The sequence below is a fragment of the Pseudopipra pipra genome, chromosome 7 (genome assembly GCF_036250125.1).
Source record: "Pseudopipra pipra isolate bDixPip1 chromosome 7, bDixPip1.hap1, whole genome shotgun sequence".
Classification (NCBI taxonomy): Eukaryota; Metazoa; Chordata; class Aves; order Passeriformes; family Pipridae; genus Pseudopipra; species Pseudopipra pipra.
Genome location: NC_087555.1, coordinates 23,643,293 through 23,659,290, shown reverse-complemented (window position 1 = coordinate 23,659,290; position 15,998 = coordinate 23,643,293). Strand labels below are relative to the sequence as shown.

The 15,998-nt window shown below is 59.8% G+C and overlaps 1 protein-coding gene across 1 annotated transcript; it reads right to left on the bottom strand.

The window, feature by feature from the left end:
• Positions 1-358: 358 nt before the first annotated feature.
• IHH (Indian hedgehog signaling molecule) lies at positions 359-15,311 on the bottom strand. Its single transcript, XM_064661150.1, has 3 exons — positions 14,485-15,311; positions 9,007-9,268; positions 359-5,956 (listed from the first exon to the last, which is right to left on the bottom strand). Exons 1-3 carry the CDS (start codon positions 14,785-14,787, stop codon positions 5,295-5,297), a joined length of 1,227 nt encoding a protein of 408 aa, XP_064517220.1. The 5' UTR covers positions 14,788-15,311; the 3' UTR covers positions 359-5,294.
• Positions 15,312-15,998: the final 687 nt, after the last annotated feature.

Sequence of the window (15,998 nt, the reverse complement as noted above, 5' to 3'; positions counted from 1 at the left end):
CCTTCTACCTAACCTCAGTCCTTCAAGTGCCTCTTCATTTCAGGAATGGACCCACCTTTGCTGGTGGAAGAGTGACTCCCTGGAGGTTAGTGAAGAATTAGAAATAATTTAATTTACCTCCCTGATCGGGTGCTTTGATGAGCTGAAAGGCCCCTTGTCAGGAAGCGCATCCATCTTCCTCCAGCCTTACATCAAGTTTCATTCACTAATTAGAAACTCCTGCCCCAGAGCATGCTGCCCCCACCCCGGCCACCCCTTCTCCCCACTAGCACCATTATGAAAATAAATCGTTCCATTAGCTGCATTGTTGTGGCTGTGGGGCCCAGCGCTGGGAGTTATTAGAGCAGGAGGGAGGGCGTTGGATTAAGACGAATGATTTATTAAGGAAAAGGACTCTGATTAGATTCTTACTCATTCCCTGCGTGTGGATGCATACTCATACACCCCCCATCCTGACTCCCCCTGGGGCACCACACAGCCAGTGTCAGTCAGTGCCGGATGGCTGTGGGGTTTCTCCTGGGAGTGTATCCTGCTGGCTGCTCTTGTGGTGCTGGGAGCCCCCCGTCTCATACTGGGATAGTGTATGAGGTAACGACTGATGCCTGGTGCCAGGCCCCCTGCATGGTCCCCAGCTGCCTCTGCCTGCCCCTCACTTGTTTGGAAGGTGGGGGACTACTTGCATCATGCCCATCTCTGCCTACCCTGTAGTGGGGACCCACAGTGGGTGCTGAGTGGGTCCTGATGACTGGGGAGGGCGTATGGGAAGGGAAAGGTGGGCTTTGGTGTGTTAGCTCTGTACCCTACATTGTGGGAGAGGGAGCTAAGGGTGCCTCTCCAGCAGGAGGGTCAACAGGGCTCACCCTGGATGAGGGGAGATGTCAGCCCACTCCGTGGGTCCAGGGTGCTCTCTGCACCCCGGAGATGTGGGGTGGGTATGGCTGGAGAGATGGGCACTGCCACAGGTTGCCCATGTCCTTCCATCTTTGTGTCTGTGCTGTCACAATGGGGCATGTACATGTCCCCCTGACTGTCCCTGGAGGGAACAGAGATCAGGGACACAGGGACACCTGGGTGCTGCTGGGATATAAAGGATATAGAGTGGAAAGGGAGTAATTTGGGGGACTGCATGGTGATTCTGAGAGCTGGTAGGTGTTCAGGCTCAACTAGTGAGGTCATGGGCAGGTGTCTGTTCAGGGGATAAAGGTATGTGTAGGGGATGGATGCATGTGTCCGTTTGTCCAAGGTGTCCATACAGGCACAGCTGGCTGTGGTTGACTCCCAGAGGCTAAAACACCTTAATCCCTGCCCGTGAGGAGCTGCCACACAGAGGCAGAGGGGTTCTGCAGACTTGCAATGTGGGGATGTCCCCAGGATTGTCCCTGCATGGGTGCCACAAGGGGCAGAAGGGGGGGGGGGCTCAGGGCAGAGGGGCAGAAGCTGGGGGACAGAAGTTGACAGAGGGGCAGAAGCTGGGGGGCTCAGAGCAGAGGGGCAATATGTGGGGGAGGAGTTTGCTGTGCAGGATGGGTTCCAGAGCACACGCTACACACCTTCCTGGGGCTTCTGTGGGCTCGAGAACAGGGCACTGGGACACCACCCACAACAAAGCTGCAGAGAACAGGGTCCTGCCTCTGCTCCTGGAGCAGAAGCACTCCAAAAAGCCATTAAGTTTAATTACGCTAATGCAAGTGAGAGTGGGAAGCTGGTACCAGCTCCCTCTGTGGACACCTGCTGGCGGGCAGTGTGCAGGGCTAAGCAGCTTCTTCTGGGCTTTTAGGGGAGCAGTTTGGGTTGGTGTGGCCTCGCCGGAAGAAGGATCTCTGCAACCTGCTGTACTGATGCCTGCAGGTACAAATATTTCAGGGTGACCCCCCACCTCCCATCATCATCACTGCCCAGGCCATGGGGACCTGGTTGGACCCAGAGCTCAGGGACGTTGGAGACATACCACTGCCATGCCCGGAGGGGCAGGTTTGGCCTTGAAGACCCACAGGATCCCACTCTGCTCTCTCCCTGCCTGTGCTGCCCAAAACTGCCACAAACAGTGGCACTTAGGGCGCTCTGCTCCCTCTCTTCAAGCCCCAGTGCCTCCCTGCTGCTCCTTTGCCGGGATCCTGGCGCTTAGCATGCCAGCCTGGAGCTGGGAGCAGGTTTGGCTTGTGCTGCCACAGCAGAAGGCCATGGGGCAAGGGACAGACGGGAGAGGCGGGGACAGGGACCATGTCCCCCCTTGTTAACAGCGCCAGACCCTGTAGCCTTTTCAAGGCTCTGAATAGAGGGTGGTACCTCTCTTCTCCTGAATTAGAGGCCCGAGGGGTGTCGAAGATGGTTTAACATGCTCAGACAGGGTTGGAGGGATGGGAAGGGGGAACATGCTACCCCAGATGGGAGCATGTGGGGGGTTTCTCCTGGGCCACATGCCCTTCCTCTCCATCCCGCCCACCATTCACATGGAAATGAGGACAAATTGATGGAGAGACATCCATTGTTGGACTCTCCAGCCCGGCCCTTCTGCCGGCCACCCACCAGCATCCCCATCCATCACTGCCCAGCTGGGATGGTTGGTGGTGCTGGGACCCGCCCAGAACTGGCATGCTGGGAGATGGGGCTGCTTCAGGTGCCCACGGGCAGTGGGGCAGCCCCCAGGCTGTCCTGGCTCTCCTGGGGCTGACTGACAAGAGAGGGGAGGACATCCAGGCAAGGAAGAGACCCCCATATGTCTCATCTATCAGCTGGACATCATTTTGCCCTCAACATCCTCACCATGGGGGGTTATGGGGCTATGGAGGAGTTAATGGAGCCTCAGAAAGACTGCAGAATCTTACTTAAGGATGTCCCACTCTTCCTCTCGCTGCCCTGGGGCCAGCTGAGAGCCAGGAGCTTTTCCTGCCCCACTTTTCCTGCCTCCACCCCAAAGGAGCCCCCATATACCCTGCAGCATCCTCCTAATGCAGCAGAGTTCTTCTGACGTGCTCACTGGAGCATGGAGATGATTGCCCCACACCACCACCAGGCCCCCCAAAGAGCATATCGTCTCCCTATGAATCCTCTGCCTCCAGTTCCCCCTGTCTGCGACGACAACTTGATTGAAATTTCACTCCATAAAGTGCCTCTCAAAAGCCTGACCCCATGGCCCCCACAGGGACCAATTTGTCCTTCTTTGTAATAAGAACCTAATTAAATTAGCTAAGCCGCCTCGCAGTGCCCTTAAATTAGCCATGGTGATGAGGGCCCTCACTGACAGCCTGCTGTGGAATTGCTTAGCACTTACCATGCTGTGGGGTCCAGGGAAAGCCCTGAGGGGACTTCGCTCCCAGCCCCACCCAAGATACCAAGGCAGGGCAGCTTGGAGATGGGGCAGGGGGTGCACAGAAGGGTGTGTGGGTGGGACAGGTATGGGGATACACTGTGGGGTGCTGGCTGGTGATCTTCCCTTCTGCTGGCATGGGGATGTGGTAGAGGGGCGAGAGGGCTGGCAGAGGGTGAGGGGACAGTCAGCAGTGACTAGCACTAGTGACATCGGAAACCCTGTCTACAGGGTATGGGGTGCATCTTCTCTGGTAGGACTGGGTTGGTGGGTGTAGCGGTGATAGGAATGGTGGGGAAAGGTGTCCCAGCACGGATGGATGCTGGGGTGATGGGTCCAAACTGGGATAGAGAGGTGTCCTGGTAGTCCTGCATTGGCCATACCTATTACATCCTACTCCTCTTGCTCTAGTTTCCAGGTGGCCTCAATAACAGTTTGGTCAAACCCACAGCCTCCAGCTATGATGGGCACATTAAGCATCCCCGATCTCTGCCTGCCCTCTCCACACCAGAGCTCAGAGCTCCCTCCTGGGAGATGATGGATTTATTGGGCCGTGTCCCTAATAAGGAAAGGTACATCCAGTGAAGAGACAAAAATACACCTGCTGTCGGCCATGCTCACACTCCCTCACTTCGTCTTGGACAACAATCACCAAAAAAGCTGTGCTTTAAAATAATCTTTAAATAATTTCTGCTTTTTGTTTAAAAAAAAATTACCCCCCAACCAAACAGCTTTCCCCCCACCACTCCCATCTCAGCCTGCATGCGCCCACGCTGCCTCTATGGTACATACAAAGAGCAGATAAATAAATAAAGACGCGTGATGCTGCAGGGGGAATGTGGGTCAGAGTCCCCCTCAGCCCTCTCACCTTTGCTAATGTGGAGCTAGGGGAGGCTGAGGCTCCAGCTAGGATTTGGAGGGGGGGAACTGTGGCCGCAGCTCTAACTCCCTGCAGGTCCCAGGAGTGGGTGAGCAGCAATGAGTTACCCTGAGGCTTTGGGGTACTGGTGGGTTGTGGAGGTCAGGCCAGGCAGGGTCTGAAGCTTGAGGAGTTTTTTTAGCTTTGCCGTGGGACAGGCTTTTGGGCTAAGCCAGCTCAGGGCAGGATGCTGGGAAGGCAAGGGAGGGACTGCTGTCTTCCCTGCCGCTTTCTTTCCCCAGGCTCCAGCAGACTGGGGCTGCAGCCCTTGCTCTCCCCACCCCTACTCCTACTAGTGTGTGCCCATATCTGGCTGACACTTGCAGCCTCCTGCCCATGTGCTTGCCTCCACAGACCCATCTTTGCAGCCAAAGCCCTCCATGCTGTCACAGGAGCCCCATGGGCATGACCAACTGGGTGGCTACAGTGCTCGCTTTGCAGAGTTTGACATCCCACTCCCCAGTCTATCACTCCAGTGGCACTTGTGTCACCAAGACAGAGCTCTCACGCCAGAGCTGTCCCAGTACCTGGACCACCGTCTTGCTATCTACCATGTCCCAGAGGTGGAAACAGCATTGCCTGCCCTCCCACCCAGGTTGCCTAGGAAAGGGGCCCAAGGCCCCTCTCCCAAAGCCTCCCCCCTGGGTGCAGATGGTCTGGGAGTCCTGGAGTAGCAGCCACGGCTCTCTCTTGCAGGCCCCACTCCTTGATCAGACCTCCATCATTAGCTAATTCAGCCCATGCACACACACATCTCACACACACACACACACACACACACACACATAGCAGCATGTGGATCCAGCTGGGGCATCCCCCTGTCCCAGGGGAAGCCCTTCCTGCCTCCCCCCTGCCCCCAGAAACAGGAGGGGAGGGGGGTTGGGCATGGAGTAGGCAAGCCGGGGAGCCTCAGTGCCCCCTGACCAGGAGGTGGCTGTACCCCAAGCAGGCAGGGCTGGAGGCAGCTCCCCATGGGCATCCAGGTTTGGGAGGGGATGCTGGCCCCCAGTGAGTCACCCTGCAGCCACCACCTCCACCAGCAGTGCTGGCCGCAGCTGTGGTGCACCCTCAGCTCTCCGCCCGGGGTACCCCCAGTGGGTGGAAGCTGTCGGGGGGCAGGAGCAGCCTGCCCAGGCGGTAGAGCAGCCCTGAGTACCAGTGCACACCATCACCCTGTGCCTCTGGACACCCCACCAGGCTGTGGTAGAGCCGGAGTGGCCAGAAGGCCAGCTGTGCCAGCTGTTGCTCCTGCACCAGGGCGAAGCAGGAGGCCACCACACCATCCACCACCAGTGTCCCATGGCGTGTCAGCGGGGCATAAGCTCCCACGTCCCTCCGGTCCCGCACCCCCACCACTTTGGCAGGCTGCAAGCTGCCTCCCCCTGCGGCCACCAGCACGAAATGTCCAGGGCGCACAAGGCTGGCAAAGATGGGGCGGAAGTGGGCGGTGGGTGCTGAAGCGTTCTCTGCCACAAAGAGCAGGTGGGTGGGCGTCAGGACCAGGCGCCGGGGCGGCTCCTGCGTCTCGATGACATGGAAGGTGGTGAGGGCACGGGGCTCCTTGTCCAGGAAAGCCAAGAAGTCACTGTAGGTGGGCCTGCCCGCCCCGTCCATTGCCAGCACTCGCTGGCCCGGCCGCAGTGCCCACAGTGGTGTCTGGGCACCGTCCTCCAGCGTTGCCAGTGCCCTCCCAGGAAAGCAGCCCCCTGTCTTCGCAGCGGCCGAGTGCTCTGCGCAGGGAGAGAGAGGACAGGAGGGTTACCCATTAGCCAGAGCCTCAGCATCACCCTTCCACAAGGCATGGACACCTTCCCTGGCTGCCCAGCTTTGCCCACCCAGGGATAACCCGGTCCTGGCATCACAAATATAAGTGTGTTCCCTACACACTCCCAGCCACCAATCTAGCCCCCCTAGGCACCTAGTCCCCAGCCACCATGTCACTTGAGGTGACACTTGGGGGCTCCAGCATGGTATCAGGGCATTGGGTCTGCTCTAAAGAGCCAGGTCACAAAACCAACCTAGCAGGGGGAACGGGACACAACCACAGCTCCAAATGTGCAAGACAGTCAGTGCCAGGGGGCACCTGAAGCTTGAAAAAGCAGTGGCAGAGTCCTGAGCAGTGGCAGGCTGAGGAGCAAAGTGCCTGGTCTCAGTCTGCATACACACAGCATCTCTGTTCCTTGCAGTGCTGGTCCTGAGTACCACCTGGGAGGCTGCTACAAGAACAGTGCAGGATGCAGTGTCCTTCCCCAGCACTGCTCCTTCTACCACCTGCTCAACCCTGCACCACTTATGCTAGCCAACCCCCCTTCTCTAGATTGCAGGGAGTTGTCACAACCTGTGGCCATTATCAGGCAAAAGTCACCAGCCTCCTGGGCAGGGCTTCCCTGCCACAGGGTAAAGGACCCAAACTCTCTGGGGCTTATCTTCTGAGATGGTGTCACAGAGGTCCTACCCTTCCCCAGATGAAAAGATGCAGCAAGTCACCAAGTGTCACAAGGGGTCCATCCTGGCACTTAGCAGGGTAACCCTGGCTTCCCAAGAAATGGTGATTATCTACCCCAGCTGCCCTGTTCCCTCAAGTCCCAGCAACCCCCATCTTAGTGTCTATATTATGCCCTCCCACCATCTGTCAGTGGCATCTCACCTTAAGGTCCTGCTCTAGCCTTGCACAGTTCCATCCTTGAGTTCTAAGCCCTTCTCAGGACCCTCTCCCAACACCCTCATCTAATCCCTGAGTGTTCCGACCCCAGTGGCACAGCTCCCATCACTCCCCAGCTTTGGGCAGAGCCACATCCCAGCCCCCAGGCCCATGAAGAGAGGCATCCATCTCTGGGACAGAATCCTTTTATTGCTCAGATGAGGTGCAGTGTCTGCCCTGTCCTTGCCCTGGAAGGCCAGGTCCCAAATCATGCACCCTGCATCCTGTGGCAGGCAGCAGAGCTGTGGGGAGGGGTTGCAGAAGGGTGAGAGGGGCATCTGGCAGAAAGTGGAAGGCATAGATGCTGGGCATGGAGGGGTATGCAGGTGCAGAGGAGGACCCGAGGAGACACAATACAATACAACAGGTCGTGTGGCCATCCATACAAAAATAAAAGCCATTTACTTAGAGGCAGGGGCAGCCCAGCTGCCCTCTGTACACAGTTCTGCGGGGATCAGGATGTGTACCCCACAGCCTCCGCAATGCACCCTTGGTTTCCCCAGACCTTGGGGATAAATATGGGGGACCCAGAGCCCTGAGGAGCTGCTGCAGAGCAAGGGGAATATGACCAGCCTCTAGAAGCCCTTCAGGGCCTCAGGGCCCCAGTCTGCTGCTTGGGTCATGGCATCCCTCTTTGGTTGGTCCGGGGGGACATCCCAGGATTCAAGAGCCTCTGTCCTTCTCCAGGGGCACAGCCACACTCCTCTGGCCAGCCCCAAGGCTCCGGGGTCATTGTCTTTGCTTCAGAGCCTGGCCCCACTCCTCCGGTCAGCCCCACAGGGAGCCACGGGGCACAGGAGCCCTGGTCCTTCTCCCACGTTTTGTCCCTCTTCTTCGGGGGCGCATCACTCCCTCTCCATGGCGCGGCCGCCCCACTTCCATCGCCGGGTGGTGTTGTGCCCGTCCTGGCATCAGCACGGGGGAGCGGGTCAGCGCGGGGGGCCAGGCTGGCGTCTGGGGGTGTCGAGCCGCTGGCTGCGGGCTAGGGCAGTAGGATAGGCAGAGCGCGGTGGGAGCCGAGCCCGGGGACAAGAGGCGCAGAGCAGCATCGGCGCACCAGCCCCGGCACCGCCGCGGTACGGCGTGTGGCACACGGGAACGCGGGCAGGGGTGTGGGCGTGCGTGTGCTGGCACAGCCCTCTGTGCCTGCGTGTGCAAGGGCTCCGCGTGCAGGCACGGCTCTGCGGCACGGGGGGCTGTGCATGCAGCCGCCGAGGCTGCCTCTGTGTCCACGTAAGCCCACGCACAGGCAGAGCCCTCCCCAGCTTGTCGAGACACGGGCAATAGCACGGTCCCCTCTCGGCGGTGGCCGGTGCCGTGCGCGGGGCGCTGCTGCCCTCTGCAGCCCGCAGCCAGCGAGGCCGCTCCGGCGAGCGCAGCATCCCGGGCAGGGCTGCTTCTGCCCGGGCTGGGGGGACCTTGCACCCTACGCAATCCCCTCCTGGCCACGGGCAGCTGAGAGCAGCTCCCTCCTTGCCCCCCATGCACCGCACGGAGGGAAGCAAACGCCACCAGCGACGATAGCGCCCCTCACAGCACCACCCAGCTCTGCTCCCCTCCGCAGATGGTGCTGCACAGTGAAAAGCTGATCCCAAGGCACTCTGGCCTATTCCTGTCTGGGTGTCTCTGACCCCATCCCTGGCTAGGCAAGGCTGGAGAGATGCTGCTGGACAGCGGATGCTCGAGAGCAGGCAGCAGTGGAGGAGGGCAGGGCTGAATAAGGCTGAGTATGGGCACTAAGGGACTGCAAGGGCAGAGGCATGGAGACAAATGCGATGGGCAGACTGGGCAGACAAGCTGGGGAGAAGGGGATGTGGGCTAAGAAAAGGAGGGGAGTAGAGAGAGTGGGTCAGGATGTAGGTCTATGGGAGCCAGATGGGGAATTTGCCCTATGGCACTGCTGGCCACAGGTGTGTGACTCACTCCCCACCTGACTGTCTGGCCTAGATAGGGAAATCAGGTTGCAAGAGCCAGCACCCCCTGCAGGAGCACCTCACCCAGCCAGCCAAGATCCCCAGGCATGCTGCAAGAGGGGGTCTGGCCCCTGGCCCTGCTCACTGTCCCCTACCCCTGTCTTACCTGACTTGACAGAGCAGTGGATGTGTGCTTTGGACTCGTAGTAGACCCAGTCAAAACCAGCCTCCACAGCCAGGCGAGCCAGCATGCCGTACTTGTTGCGGTCCCTGTCTGAGGTTGTGATGTCCACAGCTCGGCCCTCGTAATGCAGTGACTCCTCTGAGTGGTGCCCATCCTCATCCCAGCCTTCTGTCACCCTCAGCTTCACCCCTGGCCACTGATTCATGACAGAGATGGCCAGGGAGTTCAAGCGGTCCTTGCAGCGCTGCAGGGCAGAGGGACAGAGTCAGTAAAAGCTTTTTGGAGAGAGGGGTTAGCTGCCTGGTTGGCAGGTTGTATCCCGCCATGCTTCCATTAAGCCTCTTTGGGCCCTCAGGCCTATTGGGGGCTGGTCCAGCAGAGTAAGATCTGAGAACATGAGGTGCCTTGTCTATCCCATGCCCTCCAGACTCCCTGCAGTGCCTGATACCACTGTTTGGCAGAGGTGTGCACCACACCAGGGGTTCCCATCTGGGAAAGGAGGAGGATGCAGGAGCTTCAGTTCTGTTGCCTCCTGGCTGGGAAGATGGCCCAGGGTCCCTAGCACTATCCCCAGGCACAAATAAAACAACTTGCCCAGTCCTCAGAACAGCTCTGCTTGGTATGACTCCTCAAGTACTGAGTAACAAGGACACAGCACTGGGCAGCCTCACAGCTTCGTCCTCTGCTCACATGGGTAGTGCCATAACTGCTCAAGAGCTCTGTTGTGCTGGAATAGAAAGGATGTGAAGCCCCCTTCACCTCTGCCCACCACAAGAGGAGTGAAAAGCCTGGGCTGAGGAACAGTAGCAGATCTTAAAAGCACCAGACCTGGTGCTCAGAGTGGCCACACAAGCAAGATAAATGCCCTGCCTCATCCCCCTGTGGTGATGCTCCCCAGCAAGCAGAGGGATGCCAGTCCCAAATGCCTGTCCTGCAGTCCTCCCAGCCTCATTCTGCACTGCTCCACATCCCCCAGCTGCACCCGAAGTTCAGGGAGGGTCCAAAACTGTCTGCTTGACTTGCATAAGTACAGCTCCCACTTCTGGTCCCTTGTCCTGCTGCTAAAGGGATGGAGGAGACATAGAAAAAGTGTAGGAAAAGCAATATGGGAGCTTCTACAGAAACCCAGCTGAACAGACTAGGGCTGCGCAGCCCGGAAAGGAGATGTTGTGAGGTCCTGAAGAGTCCCATAAAATCAAGGCAAAGGACAGAGCATTCATTATCATGCACAAGGCCAGTTCTGGGAAGCATTAAATGAAATGACTGGACAGCAGCTTAAAAAACAGCCACACCTGGGGACATTTTTGCATGATGTCCAGCTCAGTACTGGGACTCCCCACCACAGTATGTCATGGGTCATTGAGACAGCCACAGCAAGCATGAGCCAGAGCTTTAAAACTTGATGCAGGCTACATCCCTGGGCTCAAAAATGGCCCAGCACTGCTTCTGCAGGGAGCTGCACTCCCAAAAATGTAGGGAGTGCCTATCCCCAAGCACCTGCTCTCATCCCAGGAAGGTGGGTGCTGCTGCTCTTGGGGAAACCCGTTTGCACTTGGCAGGGTCTGGGCCCTGGGAAGGGCAGTGCCAGGCAGGCCTTTGCCCCACATGAGATCTGCCGTCATCCCACAGCTCCCTGGGTGTGGGGAGATAAGCCAGGAAGGTGCTGGACAAACAGTTTGCTAGGTGAGGGGAGGAGGAAGAGGGAGGGAGTGACTTTTGTCCCCATCCAGCACCACCGTGGTGACACTTGGCACATGGCACAAGCTGCTCCCAAAGCCCCCACCCCCACCGAGACCCCGCAGTAAGGGAGTTCAGCATTGGAGGCAATGCAATGCCCCCCTGCATCCTCCAGCCATCACTCAGGCATCCCCTTGCCACTCCCGCGCCAGCACCCCGCTCTGGGCACCCCTCCTGCCCTCATTGACAGCCCTTCTGTCCTCGAGGGGCACTCTGCCCTCAAAGAAACACGGAGACCCTCCAAGCCTTTTCCCCTAAGCAGGGACAGCGTCAGGTAGAGCCCCGGAGCACCCTGTCCCCGGCTCTGCCGGTGCCATTGGTGGCCAGCAGGTGTCAGAGCGCGGGCAGGGACCGGCAGGGACGGGCAGGGAACAAGAACCAATGGACAAGGACCAGGCAGGCACAGGCAGGTCGGGGAGGGAGCAGGTAGTAAGGGGTGGGGAACAGGCACGGGTTGGCAGGGCAGCAGTGGACAAGGAAGGGTCATCGATGGGTAGGGAAGAAGCAACTATAAGGAGGGACCAGGCAGGGATGAGCAAAAATAAGTAGGGAGCAAGCAATGATAGGCAAGGGTGAGCAGGTGGGGATGGTCAGGGAGCAGGCACAGGAGGCAGAGAGAAGACAACAAAGGATAGGGATGTACAGGGATGGGCAAGGAGCAGGCAGCAATGGTCAGGGAGCAGGCATGGGCAGCAAGAAGCAGGTAGGGATGGGCACTGCCTACCCAGAAGCTCTGCTGCTGGCATAGACAGGTAGGCAGGGACCAAGAAACCCATAAGCATGGGCCATCCACAGGGTCCGTGTTTGATGGTGGCTGCAGGGAGAACACAGCTTGTCCCTGCAGTGGTGCAGATGACGGGGCACCGCCAGGTCACATGTAGAACGGAGCCCCATATGACCACGCTGAGCTGGTGGTTCTGCTGTCCCATACATGTCATGGTGAAGACCCTGGGGATGTTGGGCTGGGCTGAGCAGAGAAGTTCTACCCATGGCCCAACCTTTGCATCTCCCTTCTCGAGTTCAGACTGGGGACAGAACTATGTCCTATGGGGCAAGCCAAACCTCTTTAGAGAAGGCAGCAGGTCTGGAAGGAACAGCAGAGCTCCAAGATGGGGCGCAGCCAGAAGGGACCTCAGGATCATCTCAGGGGAGGTATGCAGGACACTCAGGTGTGACCACAGTCTCAGCAGAGGTGTTGTGAATGGAGTGTGCTTGGTCACAGCTTCCCCCATGTCCAGAGCCTGGCCAGGAGAAGAGGGGTCCTACTAGCATCTCCTCCTCAAGTGAGGTTTCTCCCAAAGGAAGCCAAAAGTCCTATTCCAAGGTCTCCATGATAAAGTCTTCGCCACTGCAAGGTCTGGTACCATGGTCTCCATTCAGTTGGGCAAACAGTGGCTGCAAGGAGTGATGGTTGGGGTAGGGAGAGGCTTAGGGTTGGGACTCCATGGGGGCAGGGGACCCAAGACATTCCTGGGCCAGGCTGCTGGGGAGAGGTGAGGCATGCTCTGCCTCCAGCCTTATCTCAGCACCTCCGAGTGGGACCAGTGAGAGCAAACACACTGGAATTCTTGAGGAAGATGAAACGATAAAGGAAAGGCGGGCAGAGAGCAGCACTACCCACTCCTCTAAGCAGGCGGCATCTTCCGGCTGCCTGGGACACCCAGACCCTTGGACTTGGGGAAAGAAAACAGGTTTGAAGTGAGTCAACAGCAGTAAAAGCCAGTGCACTGGGGGAAGGGACAAGGAGTTGGGTCAATGGCCTTTCCCAACCCATAGCAACACAGGACATGGTGCCAGAGCCAGAGTTCCCATGTCTGGGGGTATGTCCCACAGTCAGGGGCCATAGGACAAGCCCAAAGGGCTGTGGGAATGGCAGCAAGCTACTAGAAATCATGCTGCCTCCATAGCAAGGGGAACAATTCCCTGCAGAGCTGCCCAAGGCACAGTGGTACCCATCTGGGCATGGATGTGTGGTGGTCAGGGACCCTGATGAAATAAGAACCCTCATTTGGGCACTCCAAGAAGACCAGGGAGCTTCCAGGTACTCTGCCAGCAATGTAGCAGTAGAGTGGGAAATGTTAGGCTGGTAGGTGGCACATGGAACTCTCCCTCTCCCAAGGGCACCGAGAGGCACTGGCTGGGTTAGAGCAGGTGGTGGGAGCACTCTCAGGACAACAGAGCCAGAAGCACTCTCCTGCCTCCAACTCAAGCAATATGATGTCACCTACTTCCCCGGTGCATGGACCAGAGGAGCTCACTGCTTCCTCGAGTATCCTTAAAGCTGTTCCCCAGAGGAGGCAGATTCCAGCCTAAACCTAGGGCTCCAGTCACCAGCAACCACAACTTGTGCAAATCCCCAGTCTTGGTGATGCCTTGCAGGGGATCCTCTGCTACAGTCCCCAGCCTGAGAACCACCCTGGACCATGGTCCCTGCCCTAAGGGATCTGCTTCCAGGACACATAGAGTTGCAGAGATGTCAAGCCAGCATGCAAGCAGCTTCTCCTCCCAATGTTATCAACACCTCAGTCAGAAACCCCGGTCAGAGCCTTTCTCAGTGCCTGCCATCACAGCCACCCACGCTCACCCACCAGCCCCTGACTGGAGAGTGCAGTGGTCAGAGGGGCAGCACCAGCTCCCCCCCACTTTCATCAGGAGCTCACTCGGGCTGTAACCCAGTGCTGAAGCTGGTGGCCAGGTTTCTTAGCAAGGCCGTGCAGCTCCTTATCTGCATTCCTGAAACCCTCAGGCATTCTCTTGGCAATATTAAAACATGGAGTAACCTTCGTCCAGCATCACCCTCCCTTCTCTGCCGTCCTCTGTGTCATCCCCCCCCACCTCCTTCCTGCTGGCCCAGGGCACTTGTAAGCTGACTGTAGTAACAGGTTGTCCCCATCCCTGAGTGCAGCAAATAGTCCCCATCGAGCACCCTTCACCATCCCACCTGAGACGTGCAGAAAGAGGGGGCACTGCATCAGTGTCAGATTGGGGACAAGGTCAGCAAGAGCACTCCTGGAGCCTACTCTCCTCCCTGCCAACACACCAGGCTCTGCTCTGTCCCTCAGATCCAACAGGCAGACTGCCTGCTCTGCCAGTGGGTAGGCAGAGCAGAGGGGCAAAGACAGGATGGGTGCAGCGGGTCATGGCGCTGCCCAACCAAGGAACAGTGCGGCACAGCTCTGCTGGATCGGGGGGATGTGGGAGGATGCTGCTGGATCTGGGGCAGTGTGGCATGGGGCACCAGGACAGGCTGATGCCAGGGCAGGGTGCTGCTAGTTCGGGGGCCAGTGGGACATGGGTTAAGAGGCACCATTGCAGGGTGCTGCCAGCTCGGGAGGCACAAGGGCACACCTCGGGGTGCAGCCAGACACGGGTGCCACAGGCTCCGAGGGGCAGTGGGGAAAGCTGCTGCCATCTGGGAGGACAGGGTGCTGCCGGCTCCGGGAGCAGGGTGCTGCCGTACCAGGGCGCAGCGTGCTGTCCGACGCGCACAGCGCAACCGAAGGGACAGAGCTTTGCAGCGCCCGGCGAAGGAAGATGCACTCGCTGCACCGCCGGCAGCCCGGGCCGGGCATCGGGATACCCAGGGCAGGACGGGGAAGCCGCAGCGCCGGGTGCTGCTGGTCGCACTGTCCCCGGATAGTGGGGAGTAGGGCGCTCCAGAGCAGCCTCGGTGCCCGCAGATGCCCGGCGCGGGGGTAGAAGCGGGCGGCGGTGGGGCCATACCTGGGTCATAAGCCGGTCGGCGCCGGTATTCTCCTCGTCCTTGAAGATGATGTCGGGGTTGTAGTTGGGCGTGAGCTCCTTGAAGCGCTCCGAGTTACGCGCGATCTTGCCCTCGTAGCGGCCGCTGGCCCCCAGCGTCTTCTCGGGGACGTTGGGGCTGAACTGCTTGTAGGCGAGCGGGATGAGCTTGCGGGGCGGGCGGCGGCGGCTGCCCACCACCCTGCCCGGCCCGCAGCCGCGCACGGCCGGCGCCAGTAGCAGCGCGCACCCGCTCAGCAGCAGCAGCAGCCGCGCCGGCTTCATGGCGCGCCCGGCGGCCCCGGGGCGGCCCGGGGCACCGGCGGCTCCGGGTTCCCCGCTAGGCTCGGCCGTCGCTCCCGCCGCCCGCCCCGGGGCTCCCCATGCGGCGCGCAGCCGGCGGGCAGGTGCCGGTGCCGGCGACGGCGGGGCGCGGCGGCTGCCCGGCGCGGGTGCGCTCCGGCTGCCCGGTGCGGCGGGCTGGCGTCGGCCCGCTCTGAGCTGCTGTGGCTCGGCGGCGGCAATAAATAGCGAAGGGCCGTTTGTTTTGGCAGGCGAGCGGCCGCTTGCGGGGCGCGGGGCGCGGGGCTCGGCGCTGCCGGAGCCCTCCGCGGTTTGCGCCTCGGCGGTCAGCGCGGCGGGGCTGGAGCCGGAGCCGGAGCCGCCGCTGCCTCCGCTCCCCGGGCAGGAGTGAGAGGGGAAATTGAAGAGATCCGGGACCGGGAACCGCCAGGACCGCACCCTGCCCGTGTCCCAGCCTCCCAGAGCCCTCCCTCTCTCTCCTCCTCCCCGTGGAACCTGCCCCGGGCCGCCCGCAGCCTCCTCCCCCCTGCCGAGCCCCGCAGCCCACCCCGTCGGTAGTGCCCGCCGACACCTGCCCCCCGGGGCAGCCCCGCTGCCACCCGGAGACGTGCCCGGGCCGCTGCACACCCTTCACCCCCCTTCGCGGTACGACCCGCGGGGGCTCCCTCGCGGTGGAGTGGGCGCGGGGTGGCACCCCCGGGGCTCCGGGCCCCGCTGCGCCGCCTGCTCGCCAGGGGCCCGGGCCTGCGGGCGGGGATCAAACAGAGCAGGGAGGCAGCTGGTTGAAATTTAACCACAATATTCTCGCTCCCCATTGTTTCCAGGGAGGCCCGATATTTCCACAACAGGATTATGGCATCTGATTAACTCGCTGAGACAACAATGAGGGGCTGGGATGGGCTTCCCCTTCTAGCTGCCAAAAGGGGAAAGTAAATATAACACCCTGATTTCAGGAGCGAGGGTTTGCAGGGCCCCCCCGGTTCTCCCCCAGCTGCATGCCGGGGAGGGGTCCTGCACAGCTCTGCTTGCACCCCTTCTGGCTCTCTAGGATCTTCCCAGGTGAAGCAGTGCCTTGGGATGCCCCCGTGCACACAACTGTCTCAGAGATGTCCCCTCGCCAGCTCTTCAGGGGGCACAGGGCACAGGTCACTCATAGGGATATGCAGTGATCAGGCTAGAGTAGCCCAGCCAGA